Source organism: Podarcis cretensis (genome assembly GCF_951804945.1).
Source record: "Podarcis cretensis genome assembly, chromosome: 1".
Lineage (NCBI taxonomy): Eukaryota > Metazoa > Chordata > Lepidosauria > Squamata > Lacertidae > Podarcis > Podarcis cretensis.
The window spans coordinates 45,911,783-45,937,811 of NC_137170.1; the positions used below are offsets into that span (position 1 = coordinate 45,911,783).

Below are 26,029 nucleotides of genomic sequence, written 5' to 3' on the forward strand. Positions count from 1 at the left end.
TTTGAGGAGTCTGAGGAAGGTCACAGTGCAGAGATAGACAAACAAAGGAGTTGGAACATGTTAGAAGAAGAGGGGGGAATTGTGACAGGGCAGCCAGCTGACCCATTGTCACTGGACAGTATTTCTGACCCCCCTTCTCCCAGAACTTGGTGTTCATTAAGGGTGTAGGAACAATGGAATCAAAGACTTTTGGCTACAAACAGCTACCGTAAGGGGGGGGGGGGAGTGCTGTTGTTAGAAATGTGGGGGGAGGAGCCCAGTTTGGAGCAATGCCATGTTAAGGTGTGTTGCGTTCTTTTGTCTCTTAGGATTGAATAAAACTAATTAAAAGGGACTCTCCTTGTTTTCTATGCTCTTGCTGCAGCCAGGAGAGGATTAGCTTTCCCAGAGCCTTGACAGTCATCAAGGCTTGCTTCTGGACCACAAAGCCCAAACAACTAGACAAAAGATTCAAAGGTCAGCACAAAATCTCCATACATTAGAAAGGAAGACAGAAATGGCACCGAAAGGGATGTGGGCATGAAAGAGAGAAAACTGGCATAAACTATCTTCTAAATCTGAATCAGTTACTTAATCTTACTTGAACAATGGCTTACATCTTGAAGTAACATATAGCTGCAGTAGTACCCAGTGTATACTAACATAGCAACAGTTGAAGCAACAGTGTGTCTTGTGGCAACCTGAAAGTCTAAGAACACAATCCTAACCCTAGATCTGCTGGGATGTAGTGAATTTCCAGCTCCAGGAACAGGTTCCTGGCTCTGCCAGAGATATGCTGGCATAAGGGCCCAACCCTGGCTCAGCTAGGGTAGGTTAGGTGAGCTAAGGTGCCCTGAAAAAAGAGCATTTGGGACATTCTATTCCACCTGTCATGACTAATAGCTGCTAATAGATTTAAGGTTAATAACTAACAATCATCTCATCCTAGTACAGTGGTGCCCCGCAAGACGAATGCCTCGCAAGACGAAAAACTCGCTAGACGAAAGAGTTTTCCGTTTTTCGAGGTGCTTCGCAAGATGAATTTCCCTATGGGCTTGCTTCACAAGACGAAAACGTCTAGCAACTTTGTTTCCTTTGTCTTAAAACCATTAAAACCAAGGGTGCATTGCTTGAAGAGGTGCAGTTGCGACTTGACTTCGAGGAGCAACTCATAGCACGTGGTTTGGTAGCCTTTTTTCAGGTTTTTGAGGACTTTGCTGATTTTTGAAGCTTTTCCAAAACTTCTTTTGCATCCATTTGGTAAGTTAAACTTTTAAAACTTTTTTGGGGGTTTTTGGATTTTGGGTTGGGGTGTTTGGAATTCAAGGACTTGGTGTTGGGGGGGTTACAAGAATCTGGGAGCTTGTGGGGTTTTTTCTTTTAATTTTTCTGATTTTTTGTGACCATTGGGCCAGTCTGCTTTTTTTAAAAAAAAAAATCTGGGTTTGAATTTCTGTGTGGTGGGTGGCTGGGGGAACAGTTGAGGAGGGGTTTGCAAGAATCTGGGAGCTTGTGGGGGTTTTTCTTTTAATTTTTCTGATTTTCTGTGACCATTGGGCCATGTTGTTGTTTTTTAAAAAAAATCTGGGTTTGAATTTCTGTGTGGTGGGTGGCTGGGGGAACAGTTGGGGAGGGGTTTGCAAGAATCTGGGAGCTTGTGGGGGGGTTTTTTTGAATTTTTCTGATTTTCTGTGACCATTGGGACATGTTGTTTTTGGTTTTTTTTGAATTCTGGGTTTGAATTTCTGTGTGGTGGGTGGCTGGGGGAACAGTTGAGGAGGGGTTTGCAAGAATCTGGGAGCTTGTGGGGGTTTTTCTGCATTTTTCTGATTTTCTGTGACCATTGGGCCATGTTGTTTTTTTAAAAAAAAAAATTCTGGGATTGAATTTCTGTGTTGTGGGTGGCTGGGGGAACAGTTGGGGAGGGGTTTGCAACAGTTGGGGAGGGGCTGGGGGAACAATTGGGGAGGGGTTTGCAACAGTTGGGGAGGGGCTGGTGGAATAGTTGGGGAGGGGTTTGCAACAGTTGGGGAGGGGTTTGCAATTTCTGTGTGGTGGGTGGGTGGCTGGGGGAACAGTTGAGGTTTTTGAAGACTTTGGTGATTTCTGAAGCTTTTCCAAAACTTCTTTTGCAGCCATTTGAGGTTTTTGAAGACTTTGCTGATTTTTGAAGCTTTTCCAAAACTTCTTTCGCATCCATTTGGTAAGTTAAATTTTTAAAACTTTTTTGGGGGGTTTTGGATTTTGGGTTGGGGTTGGTTGGGACTTGGTTCTGGGTTTGAATTTCTGTGTGGTGGGTGGCTGGGTGCTTTTGAATTTTTTGGATGTGAAGCACTGATTTTTTTTTGTGTGTGTGTGAGTTTACGAAGGTAGGAGCTGTGCTGCCATGGGACCCAAGAAGACTGCTGCTGCAGAGGCCGGCGAGAGGAAGAAGGAGAAGGTGACGCTGGAAATGAAGAAGATCATCTGGAAGCACGACAGTGGAATGCGTGTAACAGACCTCGCCAGGGAGTACGGGAGGAATCCATCGACCATCGGGACCATCCTGAAGATGAGGGAGAAGATCCTGGCGACTGATGCAGCTAAGGGAGTCACCAGGATCGTGAAGAACCGCCCAGCTGTTATGGAGGAGGTCAAGAAGTTGCTGCTCATCTGGTTAGAAGAGAAGCAGCATGCAGGGGACACAGTGACTGAGGCCGTCATTTGTGAGAAGGCCAAGGCCTTGCATGCAGACCTCGTCCGGGAACAGCCAGGAACCTCAGGAGAGCCAGAAGTCTTCAAGGCAAGCAGAGGTTGGTTTGACCAGTTCAAGGCAAGATCAGGAATCCACAGCGTGGTCAGGCATGGAGAGGCTGCCAGTTCTGATGTTCCTGCGGCTGAAGACTTTGCAGCGGAGTTCCTGGAGGTTGTGAAGACCGAGGGCTACGTTCCACAGCGGGTCTTCAACTGCGACGAGACTGGGCTGTTTTGGAAGAGGATGCCCAAAAGGACTTTCATCACTCAGGAGGAGGCCAAGTTGCCTGGCCACAAGCCCATGAAGGACCGTCTGACCCTGCTCTTCTGTGCCAATGCAAGCGGCAACCTGAGGATCAAGCCCCTGCTGGTGTACCACTCGGAGAACCCACGGGCCTTCAAGAAACACAAGGTTGACAAGGAGCAGCTGAGTGTCATGTGGCAATCCAACAGTAAGGCTTGGGTCACACGTGTGCTGTTTGTGGACTGGGTCAATCTTGCTTTTGGCCCTGCTGTCAAACAGTACCTGCTGGACAATGACCTGCCGCTGAAGGCTTTGCTTCTGATGGACAATGCTCCTGCTCATCCTAAAGGCCTTGAGTTGGACTTGTTGGAGGAGTTCAGCTTCATCAACATCATGTTCCTGCCGCCTAACACCACGCCACTGCTGCAGCCGATGGATCAGCAGGTCATTGCCAATTTCAAAAAACTCTACACCAAGGAGCTTTTCAGGCGATACTTCGAGGTGACTGATTGCACCACCATCACCCTGCGGGAATTCTGGAAGGACCACTTCGACATCGTCACCTGCTTGAAGATGATCACCATGACCTGGAACGGGCTCAGCCAGAGAAATTTGAATTGCGCTTGGCGCAGCCTGTGGCCGGACTGTGTGGCACCAAGTGACTCTGATGCACCAGAGTCAACAGTGGTGCAGGACATTGTTGCCTTGGGGAGGACCATGGGCCTGGAGGTCACAGAGGAGGACGTCAGCGAGCTGGTGGAGGAGCACGACCACAAGCTGACCACCCAGGAGCTGGTCGAACTGCAGGCAGAGGCTGCGCAGGAGCTGGCCTCGCTGGAAGAGGAGGAAGCAACTGAGGGCTGTCCTCCAAAGAACTGAGGGACATTTGCATGAAGTGGAAGGATGTGCAGGCTTTTGCACAGCGGCACCACCCTGACAAGGACCTGGCACATGACCTTATGAACACTTTTGATACGAGGGTCATGTCGCCTTTCAGGGAGGTGCTGAAAAGGCGGATGAAGCAGCAGACCATGGACAGGTTCTTCAGCAAGAAGCAAAGAGTGGAAGAGGAACCTTCTTCGAGTGGTCCCCCAGAGTCTTAGAAAATGTACTGTACACTTTGTTGATTTTTAAATGTTTTTCTGTCATGTTTAGAAACTTAATTTATTGTTCCTTCAGTTTCTGAAATGCTCTTTACAGTATGTGTGACTTTAAAGAGCAGTTAATAAACTCTTTTTGTACCAAATTTGGCTTTGTTTGGACTTTTTTTGACCATAGGAACGCATTAATTGATTTTCAATGCATTCCTATGGGATTTCGTGCTTCGCAAGACGAAAAATTCGCTAGACGAAAAAACTCGCAGAACGAATTAATTTCATCTTGCGAGGCACCACTGTATACTAAATATGGCTGAGGAGTTCAGACAAATTATTAATCGTTGACTTTGTGCCTTACTTTGACCCGCGTCTGTATCCTGAAGTAGAAGGTTTCATTCCATACTGGATCCTTACAGTCCTTAACAGTCTTGGTCCGAGGTCTTTCAAATGAAGCTGTTGGCAGGTACAAGCTCACATAGCAATCAGACTGGCTAACTGTTTTAAAAAGAGTCAATTTAAGATGCATTATTAGGCCACATTAAATCCTTAAACTTTAACGTTTACCATTGTCATGATCACACAGTGTTTACAAGAGAATACATGGAAACCAAGTCACTTCTTCATTGTATCCCTTCTCTGTGCTCATCCATTTTAATTTTTATATCATAAAAATCTATTATATTGCATAAGCACTGTGAAAGAATTGGACTTCATTGTCCCTGGTTACTTGTATGCACTGTTGCATATTATATGTGGAAATACATATTTCACTTGTATGGGTGGTTGTATATCATAGTGTCATGCTGTAGCCTTATTAGACTTTACCGATTGGTTGGGTGAGCGTTGTTCCCAGACGGGAGGAAGGAAGTCAAATGATACCAAGGTTTGGTTCAGAGAAAGAGTTTATTCTGCTCTCTGGATAGCAGAAGGCACTGCATGAATCGGTTCACAGCAAGCACACTTAAAGAGCAGTTACACACAGCTTATATACCCTTTCTGGTCCCTGAGGAGTATTATTGGAAGTATTGCAAAAATGGAGAAGGGGAAGGATGATTTATTAAGAGATGTAAAGGCAATATAAAGTTAAGAAATGCATAAGAAGTGGTTAAAATGGTGGATCATCAGAGGCGCTGGTGGAAGTCTAAAAAAGATTGTATAAGTGATAAGTTTCGTGGTACATTTTATAATTTATATGTTAAAATCAACACACACACACACACACACACACACACACACACACACACACACCCTTTCTGGTCCCCTTGCCCCCTCCCCAGGAATCCAGCCATGTCAGCTTATACACATAAGTTGACATCCTCTAGCCACGTCAGCTTATACACGTAAGTTGACATTCATGACCATAAACAGATGTTCTTGTTCCTGTACTCTTGACCATAAAAGGGTGTTCCTGTTCCTGCACTCTTGACCATAAAAGGATGTTCCTGTTCCTGTATTCCTTATCTTGGGGTAAGAAGGTCACCAACTCTAAGAGCACTCCTGGCGTCATTCCCGAGCGCGGGGGTGTCTTGCAAGGTCTGTGCGTCACACAAGATAAGATAAGCCCCAGCTCTGCCATCCTGTCTCCACTTCGGAACTGGCAAGGCCATTCATTAAGCGTCACGTACTGATAAAAGAGAGAGCTTTGTTTATACAGCTGGGTTCTTGGCTCTCAAGTGCTCAAGTTAATGCATTTTAGCTAATGGAGAAGGAAAAATGGGGATTTTGGGGGCCTGTTTCAGACTGACTGCACAGTCAGATTTTAGATTTGGGAAACCCATTCCTACAATGCATATTTTTTTCTATCTTACATATCTTTCTTGTTGTCCATTGGGGGTTATAGAGTTATCCTGGAAGCCTAGCAAATAACCTGTGGCTCAGAAGTCAAGGCAGTTAAACTCCATTGTAGATGTGGGAAAGGTCATGTCTCCTGTTTGAAGGATTCCATGACTTCCTGGAACCTTTTCGGTGGAGGCTCTGACTGGCAAGAAGAGGAGGAAAAAGAGTCACAGCAGCCTGTGGTTTGCTGCAGTTCATCCTTGTAATGCTAAATCATGGATTGACATTACATGCTAATCAGCTGGACCAATAAGCATGTAGGACCGTACTGATGTAGCCTTTAGGATTCAGTATATGTGAGTTGTCTATATTTTTTACCCACCCATACGCTACTCCAGTCACATGTCAAAGTTATATAACACTTATTTCATCTACAAACAGTGGAAGCTTTAGGAGTAGCCTTTGGGTGGGGGGGGGGAGGTGTTACTCTGAGGTAAAGGGAAATTATTTCTTAGAATCAGCCCATCCTCAAACTGAGGATTTTGGTAGTAAGTTATTTATCAACAGGGACATAGCTGGGTTTCTGCTGGGCAAGCATACTGCCTGGTGACTTGCCTGAAGTGAAGGTTGCAGACGTCACATGTCATCTACATAGCCTGCTACATAGTGCTGGGGATGAGGAAGTGGCCATGGTGCATATGACATGAGGGAAATGTGGTCATGTGAACTTACGTAGAAGTGAAATTTAGGTAGCTAGGTAGGAGGTTTAAAGGCAAGATTTTCCCTGTGGCTTGTTTGCTCCCTGTGCAGGGCTGGTTAAACAAACACAGCTGAATGCTTACCATTTGTGAATGAATGTCAGGAGGAGAGTCAGGAGGGAATGTTTGGGGGCAAGTCAAGCCTGTATGAAAGGGACAAGCTCCACATGAACCAGGATAGTTGGCACTTGAAATCCAAAAGATGGCAGAGCAGGTTGAAAACTGATTGCAAGGGAAAGACAGCAAGAGTTGAGGAGTGCCCAGCATGGGACAAATTATTCCCCACAAGTGAGGGTGAAAATGTGTGTGATCATTCAAGTGAGGGCGGGAGCAAGGCACTGAAAGTGCAGGGGCACATGAAAGCAATTCAAAAAGGTCTCAGCACATGAGTGAAGGCCCTTTGGAGAGAGATAGGGGATGCAGGTGGCGCTGTGGTCACACGTATAGGTGTTTCTGTGCTAATGCTAGACAGCCAAATGGACAGGGTAGAGCTCCTGGTCTTAGAGATGGCATAATATAAGCCTTATGGGATGGAGAGAACCAGAGGGACACTGATATCTCTGCAAACAGGACATACTGAAGATGGTGTTGCTCCATACATGGTCTGGAGAAAGCAGAGGAAGAGAGGTTTTTCTCCCTCTCTCATACATTGAAAGATTCAAGACAAAACAGTAAGAACTCCACAAAGCACATTGTTGACCTATGAAATTTGTTCCCATAAAAATTAGTGGTGTCCCCGGTTTCGAAAGAAAATTAGAGAAATTTATGGAGGATAAAGCTATCCACTGTTACCAGGCACAATGGCTACATTCCCTCTCCTTGGTCGGAGGTAGAATGCCTCTGAAAACCAGCTGGTGGGCAGTGGCGTAGCGTGGGTTGTCAGCACCCGGGGCAAGGCAAGTAATTTGCTCCCCCTAACCCGTGGATTTGCACCCCCTAACCCTAACCCCCAGATGTTGCGCCCGGTGCGGCCGGCCCCCCCTGCACCCCCCACACTACGCCACTGCTGGTGGGAAACACAAGTGGGGAGAGTGCAGTTGCGTTCAGGGCCTGTTTATGGTCCCCAAGGCACCTGGTAAGCCACTGTGAGAACAGGATGCCAGACTAGATGGACCTTTGTATGTTTATAGAAAAACAAACAGAAGCCTATATTATGGATCGGCTCTGTAATAGAATTAGAGCATGGTTGCTTTTTTTCCAGCTGGAACTCGCCGGAACCTCATGGTTCCAGCACCTCATGGTTGGGCACCATTGCCATTCTAAGAGAATGAGGGAGGTGTTCATGGTGAGTTCCAGCACCTCTTTTTCTAGAAAAATAGCACTGGTCTTCAACTCCCGTCAGCTGAAACTAGTTTGGGCAATGTTCAGGAACAATGGGAGCTAGCATCATGTTCATGTCTGAACTTATTCATGGTAACCATTGCTCCTGTGCCAGAGTCATGTACAGTATATATTGTTGTTTCTGGCTCTCCTTTATTGGGCGAGTGATGTCCCAGCACTCCCCATGAATGAGCACAATTGGCAGAAGTTCAATCTGATCTACAGTTTTGCTATAAACTCCTCCCACGCTGTAGTAAAGTTAGTCTTATTTAGAAAATTATTCTTTGGTCAAGTAAGAGGAGTGAAGCCTTGTGGGAGTTTCATCAGCCACAAGGACCCTGGGAAAGAAGTTGTGTATCTTTAAACTCTAGACTAGATGGCTCCTTAGCTGAAAGCTTTATTGGAACCAAGGAAGCCTTGATTTAATGAAAAGATCTAACACCTGAGTTTGAGGGTGTAAACATCCCCCCCTCAGTGATGCTATCTGTCCTTGAATTGCTTGGGGATGTGTCTCTGGCTAATTTCCACGGAAGGGAGGAACCCCTTTGATTTAAAGTTTGGATTTCAAATTGGCCCAGCTGTCAAGAAGTAAATTGATTGACCAGCAAGCTGGTCATTGGTGTATTCAAAAATAATTTGGGTCTTATGATTGGCTTGAAAGTTACGACGCTAAGTGCGAATTGTGAATAAAAGATCAGGGAATTGTCTTGATCTTTGCTCTTTGCTTTCGGTCTATACCATCGCTCTGCAATTCGCAAAGATGCCCGGCTTTATTGTTCCATCCTAATAGCCGTCGTTTCGTCCTTTGAAATGGAGATCTTAAAAAGCCTTCAACTTGCAGAGTCCTAAAGATTTCAGCTATCCTATTGTGTGTTAGAGCTTGTGAGTATGTATAGCTAGTTATACTATGCACCTTTGTTATTTTCTTATCTGTAACGTTCAAAAGAGTGCCTGCTACTCTAGCATGTTTTTATGTTATTTTTAAAATAAACTTTTTAAGAATGAAACTGTTTTAGTTTGTGTGCCTTTCCGGAGGGAATAGCTAAGTCCTAGCCTTACGCTGGGTTACACTCTACCGTAGAACTTCTGCCTGCAAGTCTGTGGATGCAGCTTGCGGAACAGGGGGACAGCCAGGTTAAACAGGTCACAGCCTTCTCCCTGGGTTGTGATTCTGGGTCCCCTGGACAAGAGGGAGTGGTGGCAGCCCTACCGGGTCGTGTTTGTTCTGTTTTGGAAAAAGTAATTAGCCCGCCAACCTTGCCCTGGGCGTCCTAGTCTGGCCGGAGAGCAGAGACAGGAGACGGGAGGGGCAAGCGGTTGGGGGTGAACATTACTACACACGCCCTTTCCCAATTTCCATAATTCATGTAACCTTTATCGCAACCTGTGTTGTGCCTTCTTTATATCTGATATGTAATTGAGATGCTCCTCAAATCATTGTCCTCCTGACAGCCTTCATATTCAAATTACAGGAGAGCTATCATAGCTCATGCAAGATGTAAGTTTCCTGCCTCTGTAAGCTACTGCTCTTTTAAATTCAAAATTAGACAATTCAAATTAATATAAGCTGCCTGTGTTAAAGTTTGTTCTCGATAATTAGGTTTGGTACTTACATCAGAGGACACACACCCAGCACAAATGCCTACTTTTCTGTCGGTTATTATAGCAATCCTGACATGTTGTACTGAACACATATTACAATAAATGAAAAAAGAAGCACCATAGTACACTCAGTTGAGCAATAAAGCAATAATTAACTTTTTACAATGTGAGACAAAATTCCTTTGAATTTCAGCTGGGTTTGCAACTAACCATGTGCCATTCTGAGTAAGCCTCACTCCCATCCTGTTTTTCAAAGCTTACCTTTCAGCTGCAGTGAGAGTGTGGGGTGCTAAAGCAAAGCATTGCTCTTCTAGCCTTCATTAGGCCTCAAACCAGACCTCCAAGTGTCCCTATTTTCCAGGGACAGTCCCGGATTTACAGAAACCATCCTGGTTTCTGATTTGATCCCAGAATGCCCTGCTTTTCCTTAGGACGTCCCTAATTTCATCTGAGAAATGTTGGAGGATATCGAGTTATCCAACCGCCAAACCATCTGACATCCCCTCCAACATTTCTCCGATGAAAATAAGGACGTCCCATTCCATAAAGATAATTATACTATTTATACCCCATACATCTTATTGGGTTGCCCCAGCTACTCTGGCCAGCTTCCAACACATATAAAAACATAATAAAATATTAAACATAGTAAAAAAAAATTCCCTATACAGGATTGCCTTCAGACAGCTTGGGAGTTGAATAACTCCATACCCTCCAACATTTCTCCAATGAAAATAGAGACATCCTAAGAAAAAGTTGGACATTCCAGGATCAACTCAGAAACCGGGACGGCTTCTCTAAATCAGGGACATCAGACTTGGAGGGTCTGATCTGAAGGCAGTTTTTTTAAATAAGTTTAATGTTTTATTATGTTTTTATATAAGTTAGAAGCTGCCCTGAGGGGCTGGGGCAACCCAATCAAATGGGTGGGGTATAAATAGAACAATAGTAGTAGTAATAGTAGTAGGAGAAGTAGTAATAATGGAAGAGGATGTCCTGATTTTCATCAGAGAGATGCTGGAGGGGTTTCAAAGCCTTAACAGGATGTTGAATGCAAAACATTCTGGGATTTAAAGTTTGTGCGCTTTGGGGCACACAAAGGAACACAATTTATCCTTTGAAAGAAGAAGAAGAAGAAGAAGAAGAAGAAGAAGAAGAGGAGGAGTTTGGATTTGATATCCCGCCTTTCACTCCCCTTCAGAAGTCTCAAAGCGGCTAACATTCTCCTTTCCCTTCCTCCTCCACAACAAACACTCTGTGAGGTGAGTGGGGCTGAGAGACTTCAGAGAAGTGTGACTGGCCCAAGGTCACCCAGCAGCTGCATGTGGAGGGACGGAGATGCGAACTCGGTTCCCCAGATTACGTGTCTACCGCTCTTAACCACTACACCACACTGGCTCTCTAAGAATTAATCAAATAAACAAAAGAAATTAATTATATAATCTTAGCATCTTTCCCTTGCTTATCTGCTTTCGCGTAATGGCAGCAGTTTTGCTATGTTACCGCCATGTCAAAGGTATCATGCGAAGGCACTTCTGCTGCACAGAAACCCTGTTAGAAGTCAACGTTCCACAGATTTGTGGAAGCAAGGGGGTACTCACATAAATCTGCCTTTCGTAGATTTTTTATTTGTACGATTTTCACACACAACAAATGGCATGGGGACACCTCCATCTGCAGAACAATGACAAACAAAAAGTTTATTGAACTGTGCAGATATCTGCATAAGGGTTCATTTGGTGAAGTAGACATGAAAAACGTATGCCATAAATAATTTGTTAGTCCTTAAGATGCCACAGGAGTCTTGGCTGGTTTCAAGGGCGCCAGCTCCAGGGGGCCGAGCCCTTTTTGGCCCCCTCAATATTTGGGGGGTAAAGGCCAGGACCCCCAATGTCACATAAGCACAGAGGTGAAACCTGGAGCCCAGCATGGTACGACTCCGACTCCGACTCCGACTCCGACTCCGACTCCGACTCCGACTCCGACTCCGACTCCGACTCCTCCTGCTATGGAGGGGAGGAGGGCTGAAGCAGTTTCCCACTGGTGGCAATGCCAGGAGTAGGAGAAGCCGCTGGCTATTGAAACTGTGCAGCCACTGAGTTCGACTCCGCCCCTAGCTCCTCCGGATGTCAAAGACGTCGTGCACTGGATGTCAAGATTTCACGTGCGTGTCACATCACATGCACAACCTTGCTCCCCCCCCCTCCACAAGTTGGCACCTCTGGTTGGTTTTGTTGCAATTGTCGGCTACCCCTCTGTAAAATAAACTATGTGCTGGACAGAAATAAAATGTACAGATTTCTTTCTGCAGTTTCACAGTTACATAGGCAGTGGTTTGCAATCTTTTGAAGATCCAGTTCTTAAGGTTTTTTTAACCATAAATTTGTATGGCGCCAGAGCTGCTGTTGTGATCCACCTTAGGCCACTCCACCCATAATAGGTCTAATTGCTTCTTGGTGGAATATGTCACCATCAGGAATTATGATGCTCTTATCTACATTGAGAGTTTAGTTTATCCAGCTCATTGGCCCTTATCTAGCCCATTAATTCAAGACAGCTGTTCAGAATGCCTATAAGTGGTCCTGGAGATATGGAAAGGAAAGATAAAGACACACGTCACCTACATACTGATGATATTTTACACCTGTTTTTATATCTCCCCCAGCCATCTCACATGAAACAGGGCTGGAGAACCTACAGCTCTCCAGATGTTGTTAGACTCCAACTCCCCTCAGCTCCTCAGCCAGTGTGGCAGCTATGAAGAGCTGGCAGACTGCCAGGCTTGAGGGATCCTCCCCATCCCCTAAATGGCACCAAGAGGCAGGAAGGAAACCAGAAAGTTCTTACATATTGCAGTGGTACCTCGGGTTACAGACGCTTCAGGTTACAGACACTTCAATTTACAGACTCCGAAAACCCAGAAATAGTACCTCAGATTAAGAACTTTGCTTCAGCATGAGAACAGAAATTGTGTGGCAGCAGCATGGCGGCAGCAGCAGGAGGCCCCATTAGCTAAAGTGGTACCTCAGGTTAAGAACAGTTTCAGGTTACAAACGGACCTCCAGTTGGCTCTGGAACTCTTAGCAATCCGAATCCGAGCGGCCACAGACATCAAGGGAGTGGAAATAAAAGGCAGAACCTATAAATTAGGGCTCTTTGCAGATGACCTAATGGTCACAACAGCAGACCCCATAAGCACAGCAGCCTCCCTAATCAGAGAGCTCAACACATTGCAATGGTGTCGGGTCTAGAGGTAAATTTTGCAAAGTCAGAAGCTACCGTATGTGCTTCAACACCCCTCCTCACACCCAAAAAGAACTCACTAATGTCACAAAGATAAAACTTTGCCACACCAAGTTCAGATACCTAGGGGTACAAATAACCAGAAACCGCAATAAATTGTACCTCCACAACTACAAGCCCCTGTGGCGACAAATAAACAAAGACCTAAAGAGATGGAACAACGTGAATTTCACTCTCTCAGACAAAATAGCCATGATCAAAATGATCACCCTCCCAAAACTAACCTACCTATTCCAAGCCCTCCCAATCTGGATTCCCCTAACCCAACTCTGCAGATGGCAGAGAAAACTACACTCTTTTATCTTCTCACATAAAAAACCAAGAATAAGCCCCAAATACCTGCACCTCCCCACCTCAGAAGGAGGATGGGGAATCCCCAACATCGAAGCATATTACATTGCCAACCAAATACACCATATAATCCCATATATACTAAAAGATGAGACACAACAATGGATACACCTAGAGAGGGACACAATAGAAAATACCTGCACCACAGAATACCCACTCCTCCCAAACAAACTGAGGAAAATTCCCACAACACTTAACAGGTACACACAGACCATGCTCAAATCATGGAAAACAGAAATAGGCAAACTATCCCCAACCCCATCCCCACTAATTCCCCTAGCGTACAACACATTATTCCACCATGTAGCACAAAACCTCCAGATAAAAACCTGGCAAATCAAAGGCTTATATCACCTAATAGACTTCTACAAAAATAACAAATCTTTGTCAACACAAGAAATACAGGACCAACTAGAAGACACCCAAATGCCCTGGTTAGCACAACACCAATTACATGCCCTCTTAAATAACCCAGCAGTAAAATTAGCAGCAACTAGGCCCCTGACAACCTTCAAAAACCTTCTCCTAACAACAAAGGGACACAGTAAAGGGATAGTACCCACAATATACAAAATACTACTCCAAAATCCCACGAACCCCCTAGACACAATCAAAAAACAATGGGAGGATGACATAGGCTATGAGATTAACTCCACTCAATGGACCAGAATGTGGTCTAGACCCCCCTTTAAATCCATATCAACGAAAAGAAAAGCACTCACTCTGAAACTCACAGGTGGTACCCAACACCAAGAAAACTAGCACTAATACGACCAGGAACCTCACCAAAATGCTGGAGAGAGTGCACCTCCACAGGCACATACCTCCACACGTGGTAGGAGTGTCCCAAAATCCAACTATTCTGGACAACAGCCATACAAGAAATATGTAAAATAACTAAGCAAGTATTAGAAATCACCCCAGAATTGGCCCTACTAAACACCTTCCAAGACAATAATGCCCATCTACACCACAAAGAACTCATAACCCACCTACTTTCAGCAGCCAGAAACATCATAACCAGACACTGGAGAGACCTCTCAGGAGTAAGCATGGACCAATGGTCCCAATTAGTATGGGAAACAGCCCTACTAGAAAAAGTAACCAATAAACTGAAACTGACACGGGGACAAATAGAAGAAGACGCCTTCACCCCGGTATGGCTCCCCTTTATCACATACACAGCCCAACAAGAGAATGACAAAAATCGACCAACAGCATACAAATCAATATGCCTAACCTGATCCAAAACACCCACCCACCCCCACTCACACATGAAAACAAAGACCGCCACAGCCAATCATAAACAAACAAACACATCCTAGGCCAACCGCAACCTCTCTCACCAACAAAGAAACACAAGTGAATAGCAGAGAACCTGCACAAGCGATGCTGACGCAAAACCCCACATATATTAAGGAACATTGCCACCTGACCCCACCCCCACTCACCTTCCCCCCTCCACCTCTTTTCTTCCCAATGTCTCAACAAATGAAACTGATCTATAAAAAATGTTACTTGAAGAGAAAAAAGAGAGAGAGACATTGCACATACTTTTGTAAACCAAGAAAATCTTTAATAAAAATACATTTTTTTAAAAAAAAGGACCTCCAGAACGAATTAAGTTCTTAACCCGAGGTACCACTGTATTTATTCAGTCATCATGGTAAAACACAAAGAATTCTGGTCATTCCTCCATAATGAAGTTGCTCACACTGAGCTCCTCCCCCCTTTCCCTCTAGTAACAACATCTGCTTCTACGGTGTCTGTCTATGGACAATTGTCTTTGTGCTCTTGGCTCTTGCACCTGTAACGAATGCCGCATTTTGGGAGAAGGGGGGTTGGTTGTGCTATCCAGAGACGTGTCAGCTAGCTGCTCTGCCTGCTCTCCCCCTTCTCCTAACACTGCATAACTCTGCTGCTAGCCTGTCTCTGAGCTGTTATCTTCCTCAAAGCCCTGCTGTAAATCGAGACTGCCTTTCTCCTCTGGGGAAGCTACAGGAGAAAGGGAGAGAGAGAGAGAGAGAGAGAGAGAGAGAGAGAGAGAGAGAGAGAGAGAGACCTCCACCATTCCTCCTCCTCTTCAGTCCAGTCCCTGACACATACACAACTACTGGACCAGAAAGTTACCACAAACCTTTTCTTTGATTGTTGCATCATGATCTGCTGCGACAACCTGAAAATTGCAGGGTGCAAGGGTGCGCCTTGCCCCCGTGATTGAGGGGGCCCGGGGCCATATGACATCATCACACCATGCGCACTTACCCCACGGCATGTTGACATAACTCACGCACACCGCGGGACAGGATGACATGCCGGGAGGATGTCCCGCAGCTTGTGCACATGATACAAGCATGTGTGTGGCTAAACTGCTGGAGGGGTGGCCCCTTCACTGAAATTTTGGGGGGACCTCTGCCCCGTGCTCCCCCCCCCCACACTCAGCACTGGTGATGAGTTGTGAAGGGGGACTCCTTCCTTTATCTCTGCACCTGAGGAACTGGCCTGGCGTTCCATACTGCTTGTGCCAGGATAGAGCCAAAAAATGCCTACTAATTTACCTCGCTCATCCAAACGCACTCTGCAAAGTGATTCCTCCTTCTCACATGCCTTTACCTGTCCTCTCTAGGAACTGAGTCATCTCTAGTTTTATGGGGGTGTGGACAGTTTTTGGTCTCTGGCGGGGAGGGTTTATTGACATTTGCCTCCCTTGCAATTAAAACAGAATGATTACGGAAGATATATTGAATTTCTTTTTTCTCTTTTAGGTGTGGGGCATGGGAGTGTTGGTGAAATAATTCTAACCTGCGTCTTCTGGAGGCTTCCCCTGGGCAAAACTCCTGGCTAAATGCCCTCAGTTTCAACACTGTCAAAATCATCTTCAGGGCTGCTCCACATAAATAGTTTTAATAATAAATGTAGGACGCTGTACAGTTTGTCCTTCCTCTATATTCATTTAATTGAGCTGGATGCACAGCATATTGTAGGGTGTGAACAGCCAACCAATTTTGCCCTGCTTCAGGACTTTATGAGAACTTCTTTTATCTTCTTTGAGTCACTCCATACTCTGTCTTCTTCAATCTGGCTCCCAAGCTGCTCTGTACATAACAGACCCCTGAATCGCTTTTATGGAGAATATAGAAACAGCTGTAACATTTTCCTCTTTAGGTAGAAGGACAATAAATGTGCAGGCACAAAAGCCTCTCCAGATTGCAGACAAATTGGCCTAAGAGCTTTTGTTGGAGTATTTCACACCCTGCAACATGTCCCAGAGGAGAACTGGGACATGCATACATGACGCGATAGTGCGGCCCTGCCAAAACCAAATGTCCCTATTAAATAGGGACAGTTGAGGGGTATGGTATTACTTCAGCTTTCATGGATTACCAAGAATGATGATCAGCATCTGATGATGTGTACTTTAGCTGCTCTGCAGCTTACGCCATAATAAAATTGTTAGTCTTTAAACTGCCAGTACTGTTCTCTTGGTTGTTTTTCTAAATTGCATGATCATATACCTGATGGAGTTGTTGCAAGGATAAAAAGACTGCAAAACACTTTGGAGAATTTGAAATGCTTTTACTAAAAGAAGGTGTGCAGAGCCTATAGTATGGGAGCATGGATTGCACCCTGGCTGCCCCAGCAGACAGCCACACATTGGATTTGCCAAGGATCAACATGTAAAATCCAGTGGTTATAAGCTTGATGACCTGGTTGTGTCTCAGAGTTTTTTCCTTTGATATTTAGGGTTTCTTTTTCATGTTTAAAAACCTGCACATCCCCCTACCTCCCCCATTTAAAAGAAGGGGTGGGCAAGCTGGAGAGAGGCTTTTTTATTTTGAGTATTCCTTATTTATCAGTATTATGTTTATATCCATTCTACCATTTCTCCAAGGAGCTCAGGGTGGAATTCATGACTCCCCTTGTTATCCGCTCAACAAACCTGTGGGTTAGGCTGAGATACAGCGATTAGTTTCATGGCTGTGTTGTGCCTTTAACCCTGGTCTCCCAGCCAAGTCCATGTAATATCCTACCACATTATTCCAAATTCTGGTTAAGACATAGAAGTGAATAAGCTGGGGGCAGGGAATAGTGTTTTCTAATAGATCTTGGAATTTTATGGGAGCCCTGTGTTGAAGACTAACTAATTCAGGCTGAAATCCTGTATATACTTATCAGGGAGCAATCTCCATGGAATTCAATGGGGCTTACTTTGAAGAGTAATGTAGTTATTGTGCTATGAACCCACAGTAGAAATTGTGACAGCAGGGGTTCTTTCTGAACCAAGGTAATACCAGGAATGTAAAAAGTTGTTGATTTCATCCTGATGTGTAGTAGAGAATCATCTTTCTTCTATTTCATTGTTCTTGCATTCCACATAGCAAAAACACAATTTGATCCAGGGTTTTTCCCCCATGTCAGGTCTTTATATAAACAATGCTACCATTGTACAAATTATGTTAATTTGCGATAGATATTTGCAGCTTTGAAATTAAGTGTCAACAACTTCCACTTTGCAGGAAGTCAATCTGGTCCTGGCAGTGAGGGAATATGCAAACAGAAGCCATTTCCACACCCATTACTGTTTTGACTGACATTCTCACTTGGGCTGTTGTTGGCATCTGTCTGTCTTTGTCAGGAGTCCAGGTTCCCAGCTTGATAAGCGTAGATCATTAAAAGGAGGATTTATTGCAAAAACAAACAGATAACTCCAGACAGCTCGAACAAAGCCTCTGACATCATTACTCAAGATGACCCTTCTAAAGACTCCTTCCGGGATCTACAGAAGATATTGAACTTACGACTCTTACGTCTCTTGTTTTGCTTCCTGTCTAACAACCCTCCCATATGCCGACCCTTAGGACCTAGTGGGTCAGCCCCACCTTCTTCCTGGTCTAAGAGGCTGACTCTGAGACTCTTTGTGCCTTTTTGTGCTTCTAGCGAGCTTCGGCTGTGTTCTAGCCTGCACTCCATTACTGCCTGTCAGCTTGCTCATCAAAGTCAAGAAGAGCCAAAGATGTTCCTGTCTCACATCTAACTCTCCCTGTTCCTGGCTGTTTTTTGCAGTTGGCTGCAAGCCTTCACTTAGAGCTGGCTCATTCCTGACAGTCTTTGACATATCCGGACTCTCCCTGAAGCTCTGCTTGCTTTTCGCCCCCACCAGTGCTTTGGAGGGCAATGTGGGGGCATCTTTGAGAGGTGTCTTCTTCTCTTCCACATGAATTACTTGCAGCTGCCCTGCCAGGCTTCCTGCCTTTCCACTACTCCTCAGAGATGATGAGGCTCTTCCAACACCTTTAGGTTGGGGGTTCAAAGTTTTCCAGTTCACTGGCTTTTTGAGAGATCCTTCTTCACTTTTTGTGACCTTCCGTCACCACCCCTTGTAGTGGCAGAATTACTTGCTCAGGACTCATTTCTTACACTTTGTACTTCTTTTAATTTTTAATAAATGTATACAGCATTTTATTTCCCCACAGACAGGTGATCATTTTTCTGTTTCCATTCCTTTTTCTTGCTGTGACTCCTTCATACTCCTAGAGCATCAGGGGTGGGGAGGTAGGGATCACTTATGTAAACAAGTACCCACAGTGTTGTTTGACTAACTGTTAATGAAAGTTGTTGAACTTTCGGGGGTGGGCATTTTTGAATAGTTTCAATTGTTGTGGGAAAGATGTTTGCTGTGGCAGAAGGCAGCTGCAGGTACTCTTTTTGTCTATTATTAACGGGGGGGGGTGGAGAGAAGTTTTTCACTCCCTATGTGGGCAGCAGACTAATAATTTGATTTATTTGAATTTTATATAACTGTATTTTTTATCAGGTTACTTCCAGAAGACACAGACTATTTGTTGAGAATTTGTTTCCAGAGAGATTAGATGATGTTGCATTAAGCAAGTGCTACCCCACACTTTCCAGGGTATTTTTTCATCACTTTCCTGGTTGCAAAATGCCCAGTCTTTTGGAGAAGCGGGTTTGTTGTGCAGGAAATTCAAATCCACTTTAATTGTGCAACCTGAATATGCTGGTATGTGACTGAATCCCTGAAAATAGTGACAATGTGGGGGGGGGGACCCTCAAATCGATTTCCAATACAATAAAGCAATTACAAAAACTACAGTTGAAGTTATAGGATAGCTCAGTTGGTTTGAGCATCTTCTTCTTCTTCTTCTTCTTCTTCTTCGGCAATCACTCATAGCCAATAATAATAATAATAATTTATTATTTTATTTATATCCTGCCCTCCCCAGCCAAAGCCGGGCTCAGAGCAGCTAACAACAGTAAAAAATAGCACAGTTTACATAAAATCACAGTCAAGTAATTGAAATACATTCTAAAATCAATTCAGAATCAAATTAATGGCAACCATTGGGCTAGAGTTCTATGAGGAGGACTGACCAGGGTTGTTGAGCTTTTTTTTGGGGGGGTGGCATAAACAACAACAAACGCACACAGAGCTAAAGCCAATCATCCTATCACCTATCACCATCAGCTAATGCCAAAGGACCACCTACTTGACGCGGAGGAACACAGCGAAGGGGGCGGGGATGAAGACATTCAGGCCCCCGTTTTTTAAATCCCACAATCGACCAGGATCCTGTGATCATGGTCGTCCAGTTGGACACGTCTGATAATAAGAGACAAAAGCTTGTGAGCAGAGCAAGAATGTCTGACTAAGCAATTCTCACACCACCATAAATCTGAGCAAGCAGTTTTAACAGGGGTTGTAATGCTCTATAAAATAACTCGTTTTGGGTGTGGGTGAGGCTTTGTGTTCTTCTCCTGGCAGCAGACTTCAGACCCTGATGAATGAAGCAAAAAAATTCAGCCAAGCCCTCCTGAAATGGCACCGCCGCATGATAACAATGCAAAATAAATATACAAATCAGCCAACTCACTCCTTGTTTATATTTCCAAGCTGCTACGGGCTTCTTAAGAGTATTCTAAATTGCTGTTTTGAGTTTTTGTAAAGAAAATTGCCCAGTGCTATTTTTCTAGAAAAAGAGGTGCCAGAACTCGCCATAAATGCCTCCCTTGTTCTCTTATTCATCTGACTGGTAATCTAATTTTTTGCTTTTGTTCTCTTATAATGGCAATGGCATCCACCTGAGAGGTGCCAGAACTGAGTTCAGGTGAGTTCCAGCTGGAAAAAAAAAAGCCCTGGCATTGTCCATATTCCCTTACCCATCCCTTCTCCTCAAAACGGAATGGAATAGATATGTACCAAAACTGAAATTTTGTAGAAAATTGCACCAAGACTCTGGCAATTTATCTTAATGCTTATGGCTAAAAGAAGATGGTGAAATCATATTATAAAGAAATCAGTCAAGGCTTTCCACAAAATCTATAATGCAGTCATTACAGAGTATAGGTAAGTGTTGGCTATATTTTTCAGAACCCATAGACAAGATTACGGCCCTTTAAATTAATCCTGAATAGCAACCACCTCCTGCTGTCTCCTCTTCTAATCAGTAAACATTACCTACAAAACATACATTGAAAGTATCACAATTTAATCACCCTTATTCTGACAAGCTACATGAGCAGCAGAATTCTATACACGTCCTATCCAAAGTGAGCCACATTCAGTTCAAGTAACTAAGTAAGTAAGTAAGTAAGTAAAGGATTCCAGTCAGATTATTAAGGCATTGCTTATCAAAGAAAACAAAGCTTGAAGGATGCACTCTATGACTTTATTTCCTTCTAGAGTTAGATAGATTACTTATAAAGTTATATTATTACCATTGCAGGCATGCAGAAATAATAATACTTTATTATCTCATTCCAATAGTAATTACCAGCCAGGAATATTAAAGTCCTCAGTAAAGGGGAGCAAATTATAAAAGAAATAAACAGAAACAAAGCACAAGTATATTCCATTATATTAAAAAATCAGAAACTAGTCTCTCCTACACTTTCAGTCATAAACACATAAACTAGTCTTTCCTACACTTTCAGTCAGCCCTGACATGGAAAACAATACATACATATTTTTGTCTAAATAAAGTGGTACCTCAGGTTACAGACTCTTCAGGTTATAGACTCCACTAACCCAGAAATAGTACCTCAGGTTAAGGACTTTGCTTCAGGATGAGAACAGAAATTGCACGGTGGCAGCGAGAAGCCCCATTAGCAAAAGTGGTACCTCAGGTTAAGAACAGTTTCAGGTTAAAAACGGAGCTCCGGAACAAATTAAGTTCTTAACCAGAGGTACCACTGTAACTGGATATCTAAATGACTAAATAAGTGGAACACAACATTAATTTTTAAAGTTTAGACATCTTTTCTTACCTCCTTTGCATTAGAAAAGGATGCCATGTGGTCTGGAGCACAAATTAACAATTGAATGTTAGCACCTGGCAGCATTACCTCTTATAAGAATATTTCAAACTAGCAAGTACTCAGTGTGTTTAATTATGACTGCCAGAGCCTCACCCCTTTTCACATTTCAGTAACATGTGGCTACAGGAATGAGCAAATGGCAACCTGATTGGATACAAGTTTCATCACATACTTCAATGTTGCTGGCTGTTTTTTGTTTTTTGTTTAACAAACACCTGGAACTGCGAATGAGAGCTAGATAGGTCTGCGGCATGGAGGGGGTGGGGGGCACACACCACTAATTGGAATCACCTTCCCTGCTGCACCTGATATGTCAAGTCAAGTCACCTTTATTGGCATCCCATAAGAACATTCAGAATACATTCAGAATAGATAGGCCAGTGCGATCTCATCGCCACCCCAACGGCACAGTCACCCTCCAAAGGGCAAAAGAGGTGAGCAATCCGCCTCATCTCTTTGGGTTTCCAGCAAGGGCAGGATCCTGTAGCATACTTCGGTGACAAAAAAACAAATAGAAGAAGAAGAAGAAGAAGAAGAAGAAGAAGAAGAAGAAGAAGAAGAAGAAGAAGAAGAAGAGTTTGGATTTGATATCCCACTTTATCACTACCCGAAGGAGTCTCAAAGCGGCTAACATTTTCCTTTCCCTTCCTCCCCCACAACAAACACTCTGTGAGGTGAGTGAGGCTGAGAGATTTCAGAGAAATGTGACTAGCCCAAGGTCACCCAGCAGCTGCATGTGGAGGAGTGGAGACGTGAACCCGGTTCACCAGATTACGAGTCCACCACTCTTAACCACTACACCACACTGGCTCTCCAGTGTGGAACTTAGCTACTGTCTTGGTGAGCTCCTGGTCTCTCCCCTGTAATAAGAAGCGCATAACCTCCGTCTCTGGTTTCCATGTTGGAATACATGGATGGCAGAAATCATCATACATTTTACGTTTAAGGGCCATGTGAGCTAGAGTTTCCACCATGTGGGCATCGCATGAGCAGATCCTATCTCCTTCTACCAAACCCACAAACCTACCCCAAAGGAGGTTAGAAGGATTAGAATTGAACCTAGCCAGCGAAAAGGCCCTTCTTTCTTACGGATTAAACAAAAATTGTAAATAATTAAGATTAAATTCCTGCGCCCAAGAGAGTCGAAAATAAAGGGGGGAGCATGTTTTTCCCCGCAGCTGAGATTAGTTCCTGGTGATCTATGCCCCACAGCCTAGTTTTTAACATGGTCTTGGTGACTGGGAAAGCCCAGGAGATCCTCTGAAAGCCCGAGTTGCCGTATCTTTGGTGCACCTGATATGTCCACTGGAAACTTCCATTTCCATTAAGGCACTGGGAGTTGGATTCCAAATGGGGCTGCAGTAGAGGCCCCAGTGTTAAAGCTGTACACCCCACCCCACCCCCGGCCCCACTCAAGCTCAGGGCAGCTCTTGCTGTCTCTAAAATGGAGGCACCAACTTCTCAAAAAGATTGCAGGAGCCCAACACAAGGTCCTGATGCCATGTGTTCGAAGTTGCACAGTGTCATGTGACATTGCAAGCAGCCAGGGTCAGAGCCAAACATGGTGGCAGCATGGCCCCAGTGGCTGGTGAGCCCCATTCCTCTCCCCCCCCCCACACACACACAATGGAAAGACAGGGGAAGCAGCCCGTGGCCACAGGCAGGAGGAGGAGGAAGAGGAGGAGGAAGAGCTGCCAGCGGGGAGGGGGAAGTGTCTCAGTCCCTCAGAGTTGGCACCTATGCTCTAAAACAAAACAAGGAAACAACCACCCCATGGCAAATTGTGGGATAAAGTTGGCCAAGTGAAGTCTTTCCGCATAGTTTCCTAATCCAGTGTGGGGATTTCTAAACATTTGATGACTGAAATACACTGTTCCTGGAAACCCTGGGATTACTGGCTGAGAGTGTTTTAAAGTGGTTTTTAGCTGTGTTTTTAATATTTTATCATTGCTGTGCCCACCACCCTAGGCTCTCTTGGGAAGAAGGGCAGGATGTAAATTGAACGAACAATTTTGTAATGCAGCTACAGGTGGCTTCAGTTTGTGAGAAGAGGGGTAGAAGGGACTGTTTAACACCTTCTTTCCCAGCTATTTGTTAACACCACCCCTCTGCCTACTCCCAAGAGGTAAAATATACAGCACATGGGGAACCTGGGAAGGGTCCTTCACTCAACCTGAAACCACAGCTCCTCTAAAAGGTTGCTTTCTTTTAGGAATCAGACAAAAGCTTTCTACTAAGTCATGAAAGTATTTTGTTTGCAATATTCAACTAATTATTGTTTATTTACTTGCATGTCTCATTTTGGGTTTTATGTTTATGTTTTTATACTTTTAACCATTTAAAAATAATCATTTATGATCAAGAGAAATATGGAAATGATTTGAATACACTTCACATCAGACAACCTTACACATACTTTGTGCCCAGTCCAAAGGGCGCCACTGAAATTTGAAAAAACAAAGTCAACCCTTGCCTGGGGCAGCATGAGTTTTGTCAGTCTGTTGAAATTTGAAAGGATATGCTAATGTAGTGCTTGCGCATAATGCATGGCGAGGCCCCGGAAATAAACACATGAACACATGTATATTGGGTTAATGGGATAAATAAGGCCACAACTTTATTGGTTACAGATGTGAGAGGTTTGGCAATTGGGTGAAGCAAGACTAACCTGACTCCTGCCCGTCTCTTTAAGGGTCAACCACCGGAAGGGGGAGCCCTATGGTGTACATCAAATGACACACACACACACGGTCACCGTTGGGGTTGTGCCATGACCCTAGCCTACACCCAGGCTTCAGATAGGGACCACACACCCCGGATCCCTTTAACAGGATACCCTTAATGTGGAGGGGCAGGCGGAGTCAACAACCTCCCCTCCCATAATAAGGCTTACCCAATGCCTAACCTTATAAAGTTGTGACAATTCCTCTTAGGTAGACGAAAACCAAATGGCTAGTGCCAATTACGCCAAGTGGAAAAATTCCCACCTGGCCCCGAGAACCAGGCGACCAACATAAGTCGTAGCAAGGCCATAGTCGAACCACGCAAGAAAAGAGGGTGGGTGGGCTGGGAGATCCCACAGATGGAAGTAGAAGGAGGCTGCTTCCCTGGCCACACCAATATTCAAACGGGCGTAGCCATGCCCCAGGCAAGCCCTGATTGGCCGGACAGAATATGATGTAGCCGGAGATCCTGCTAATGAGGGCGGTTTACCTACACCCACTCCAGGGTCGCTGTGGGGACCCAGATCCTGCCCGCAAAGCAGCCCCTCCTAAAAGGGGGAGCTGTCCCATAAAACTGGGGAGGGGGATGACAGAATCACAGCTAACATATATGCACGCAACAAAGAACACAGTCATAGGGTCAAACAGATTGCAGTGCTACTCACACACCTGCAAACAACAACAACAACAAGGAGTTTGACGTTAAATGCAGCTACTGCTAGGGCGAGAAGAGGATAGGGTGTGGTGAGTGAAACTAAGGCTGTGTACACATTACCATGTACTATTCTGGCTCCAGGTGTTTGTACAGTGGTGCCCCGCAAGACGAATGCCTCGCAAGACGAAAAACTCACTAGATGAAAGAGTTTTCCATTTTTCGAGGTGCTTCGCAAGACGAATTTCCGTAGGGGCTTGCTTCGCAAGACAAAAACGTCTAGCAACTTTGTTTCCTTTGTCTTAAAACCGTTAAAAACAAGGGTGCATTGCTTGAAGAGGTGCAGTTGCGACTTGACTTCGAGGAGCAACTCATAGCATGCGATTTGGTAGCCTTTTTTCAGGTTTTTGAGGACTTTGCTGATTTTTGAAGCTTTTCCAAAACTTCTTTTGCATCCATTTGGTAAGTTAGTTAAACTTTTAAAACTTTTTTGGGGGTATTTGAATTTCTGCTGTTTTTTTTTAAAAAAAAAATCTGGGTTTGAATTTCTGTTTGGTGGGTGGCTGAGGGAACAGTTGGGGAGGGGTTTGCAAGAATCTGGGAGCTTGTGGGGTTTTTTTTGAATTTTTATGATTTTCTGTGACTATTGGGCCATGTTGTTTTTTAAAAAAAAAAAATTCTGGGTTTGAATTTGTGTGTGGTGGGTGGCTGGGGGAACAGTTGGGGAGGGGTTTGCAACAGTTGGGGAGGGGTTTGCAATTTATGTGTGGTGGGTGGGTGGCTGGGGGAACAGTTGAGGTTTTTGAAGACTTTGATGATTTTTGAAGATTTTCCAAAACTTCTTTTGCATCCATTTGGTAAGTTAGTTAAACTTTTAAAACTTTTAAAACTTTTATTTTTATTTTTATTTTTATTTTATTTTTTTATTTTTTTATTTTGATTTTTGATTTTGGGTTGGGGTTGGGGTTGGTTGGGACTTGGTTCTGCGTTTGAATTTCTGTGTGGTGGGTGGCTGGGTGCTTTTGAATTTTTTGGATGTGAAGCACTGGTTGTGTGTGTGTGTGTGAGAGAGTGAGTGAGTTTACGAAGGTAGGAGCTGTGCTGCCATGGGTCCCAAGACCTCGCCAGGAAGTATGGGAGGAATCCATCGACCATCG

The 26,029-nt window shown here is 44.3% G+C and overlaps 2 protein-coding genes across 5 annotated transcripts in view; one reads left to right on the forward strand and one right to left on the reverse strand.

Annotated features, from left to right (window-relative positions):
- LOC307209455 (cytosolic phospholipase A2 epsilon-like) overlaps positions 1–26,029 on the reverse strand; it is a 77,451-nt gene that overhangs the window by 43,539 nt on the left and 7,883 nt on the right. The window contains exons 1-3 of one of the 4 annotated variants that reach the window (XM_079964537.1): positions 21,447–21,513; positions 11,111–11,183; positions 4,412–4,548 (exon numbers count right to left, since the gene is read on the reverse strand). In XM_079964537.1, the coding sequence (XP_079820663.1) occupies positions 4,412–4,548; positions 11,111–11,183; positions 21,447–21,473 (237 nt within the window). In that variant the 5' untranslated portion in view covers positions 21,474–21,513. Of the gene's footprint in view, positions 1–4,411; positions 4,549–11,110; positions 11,184–12,568; positions 12,585–21,446; positions 21,514–26,029 lie in introns of those variants that run through there. The other 3 variants (XM_079964539.1, XM_079964538.1, XM_079964540.1) reach the window with 3 other exon arrangements.
- LOC307209604 (tigger transposable element-derived protein 1-like) lies at positions 2,302–3,908 on the forward strand. The gene is made up of 2 exons (XM_079964878.1): positions 2,302–3,818; positions 3,853–3,908. Exons 1-2 carry the CDS (start codon positions 2,366–2,368, stop codon positions 3,891–3,893), a joined length of 1,494 nt encoding a protein of 497 aa, XP_079821004.1. The 5' UTR covers positions 2,302–2,365; the 3' UTR covers positions 3,894–3,908.

Coding starts and splice junctions, on each gene's coding strand:
- LOC307209604 (XM_079964878.1), top strand. CDS start 2,366: ATGGGACCCAAGAAGACTGCTGCTGCAGAGGCCGGCGAGAGGAAGAAG. Junction 3,819..3,852: donor GGAGGAAGCAACTGAGGGCT/GTCCTCCAAAGA, acceptor ATTTGCATGAAG/TGGAAGGATGTGCAGGCTTT.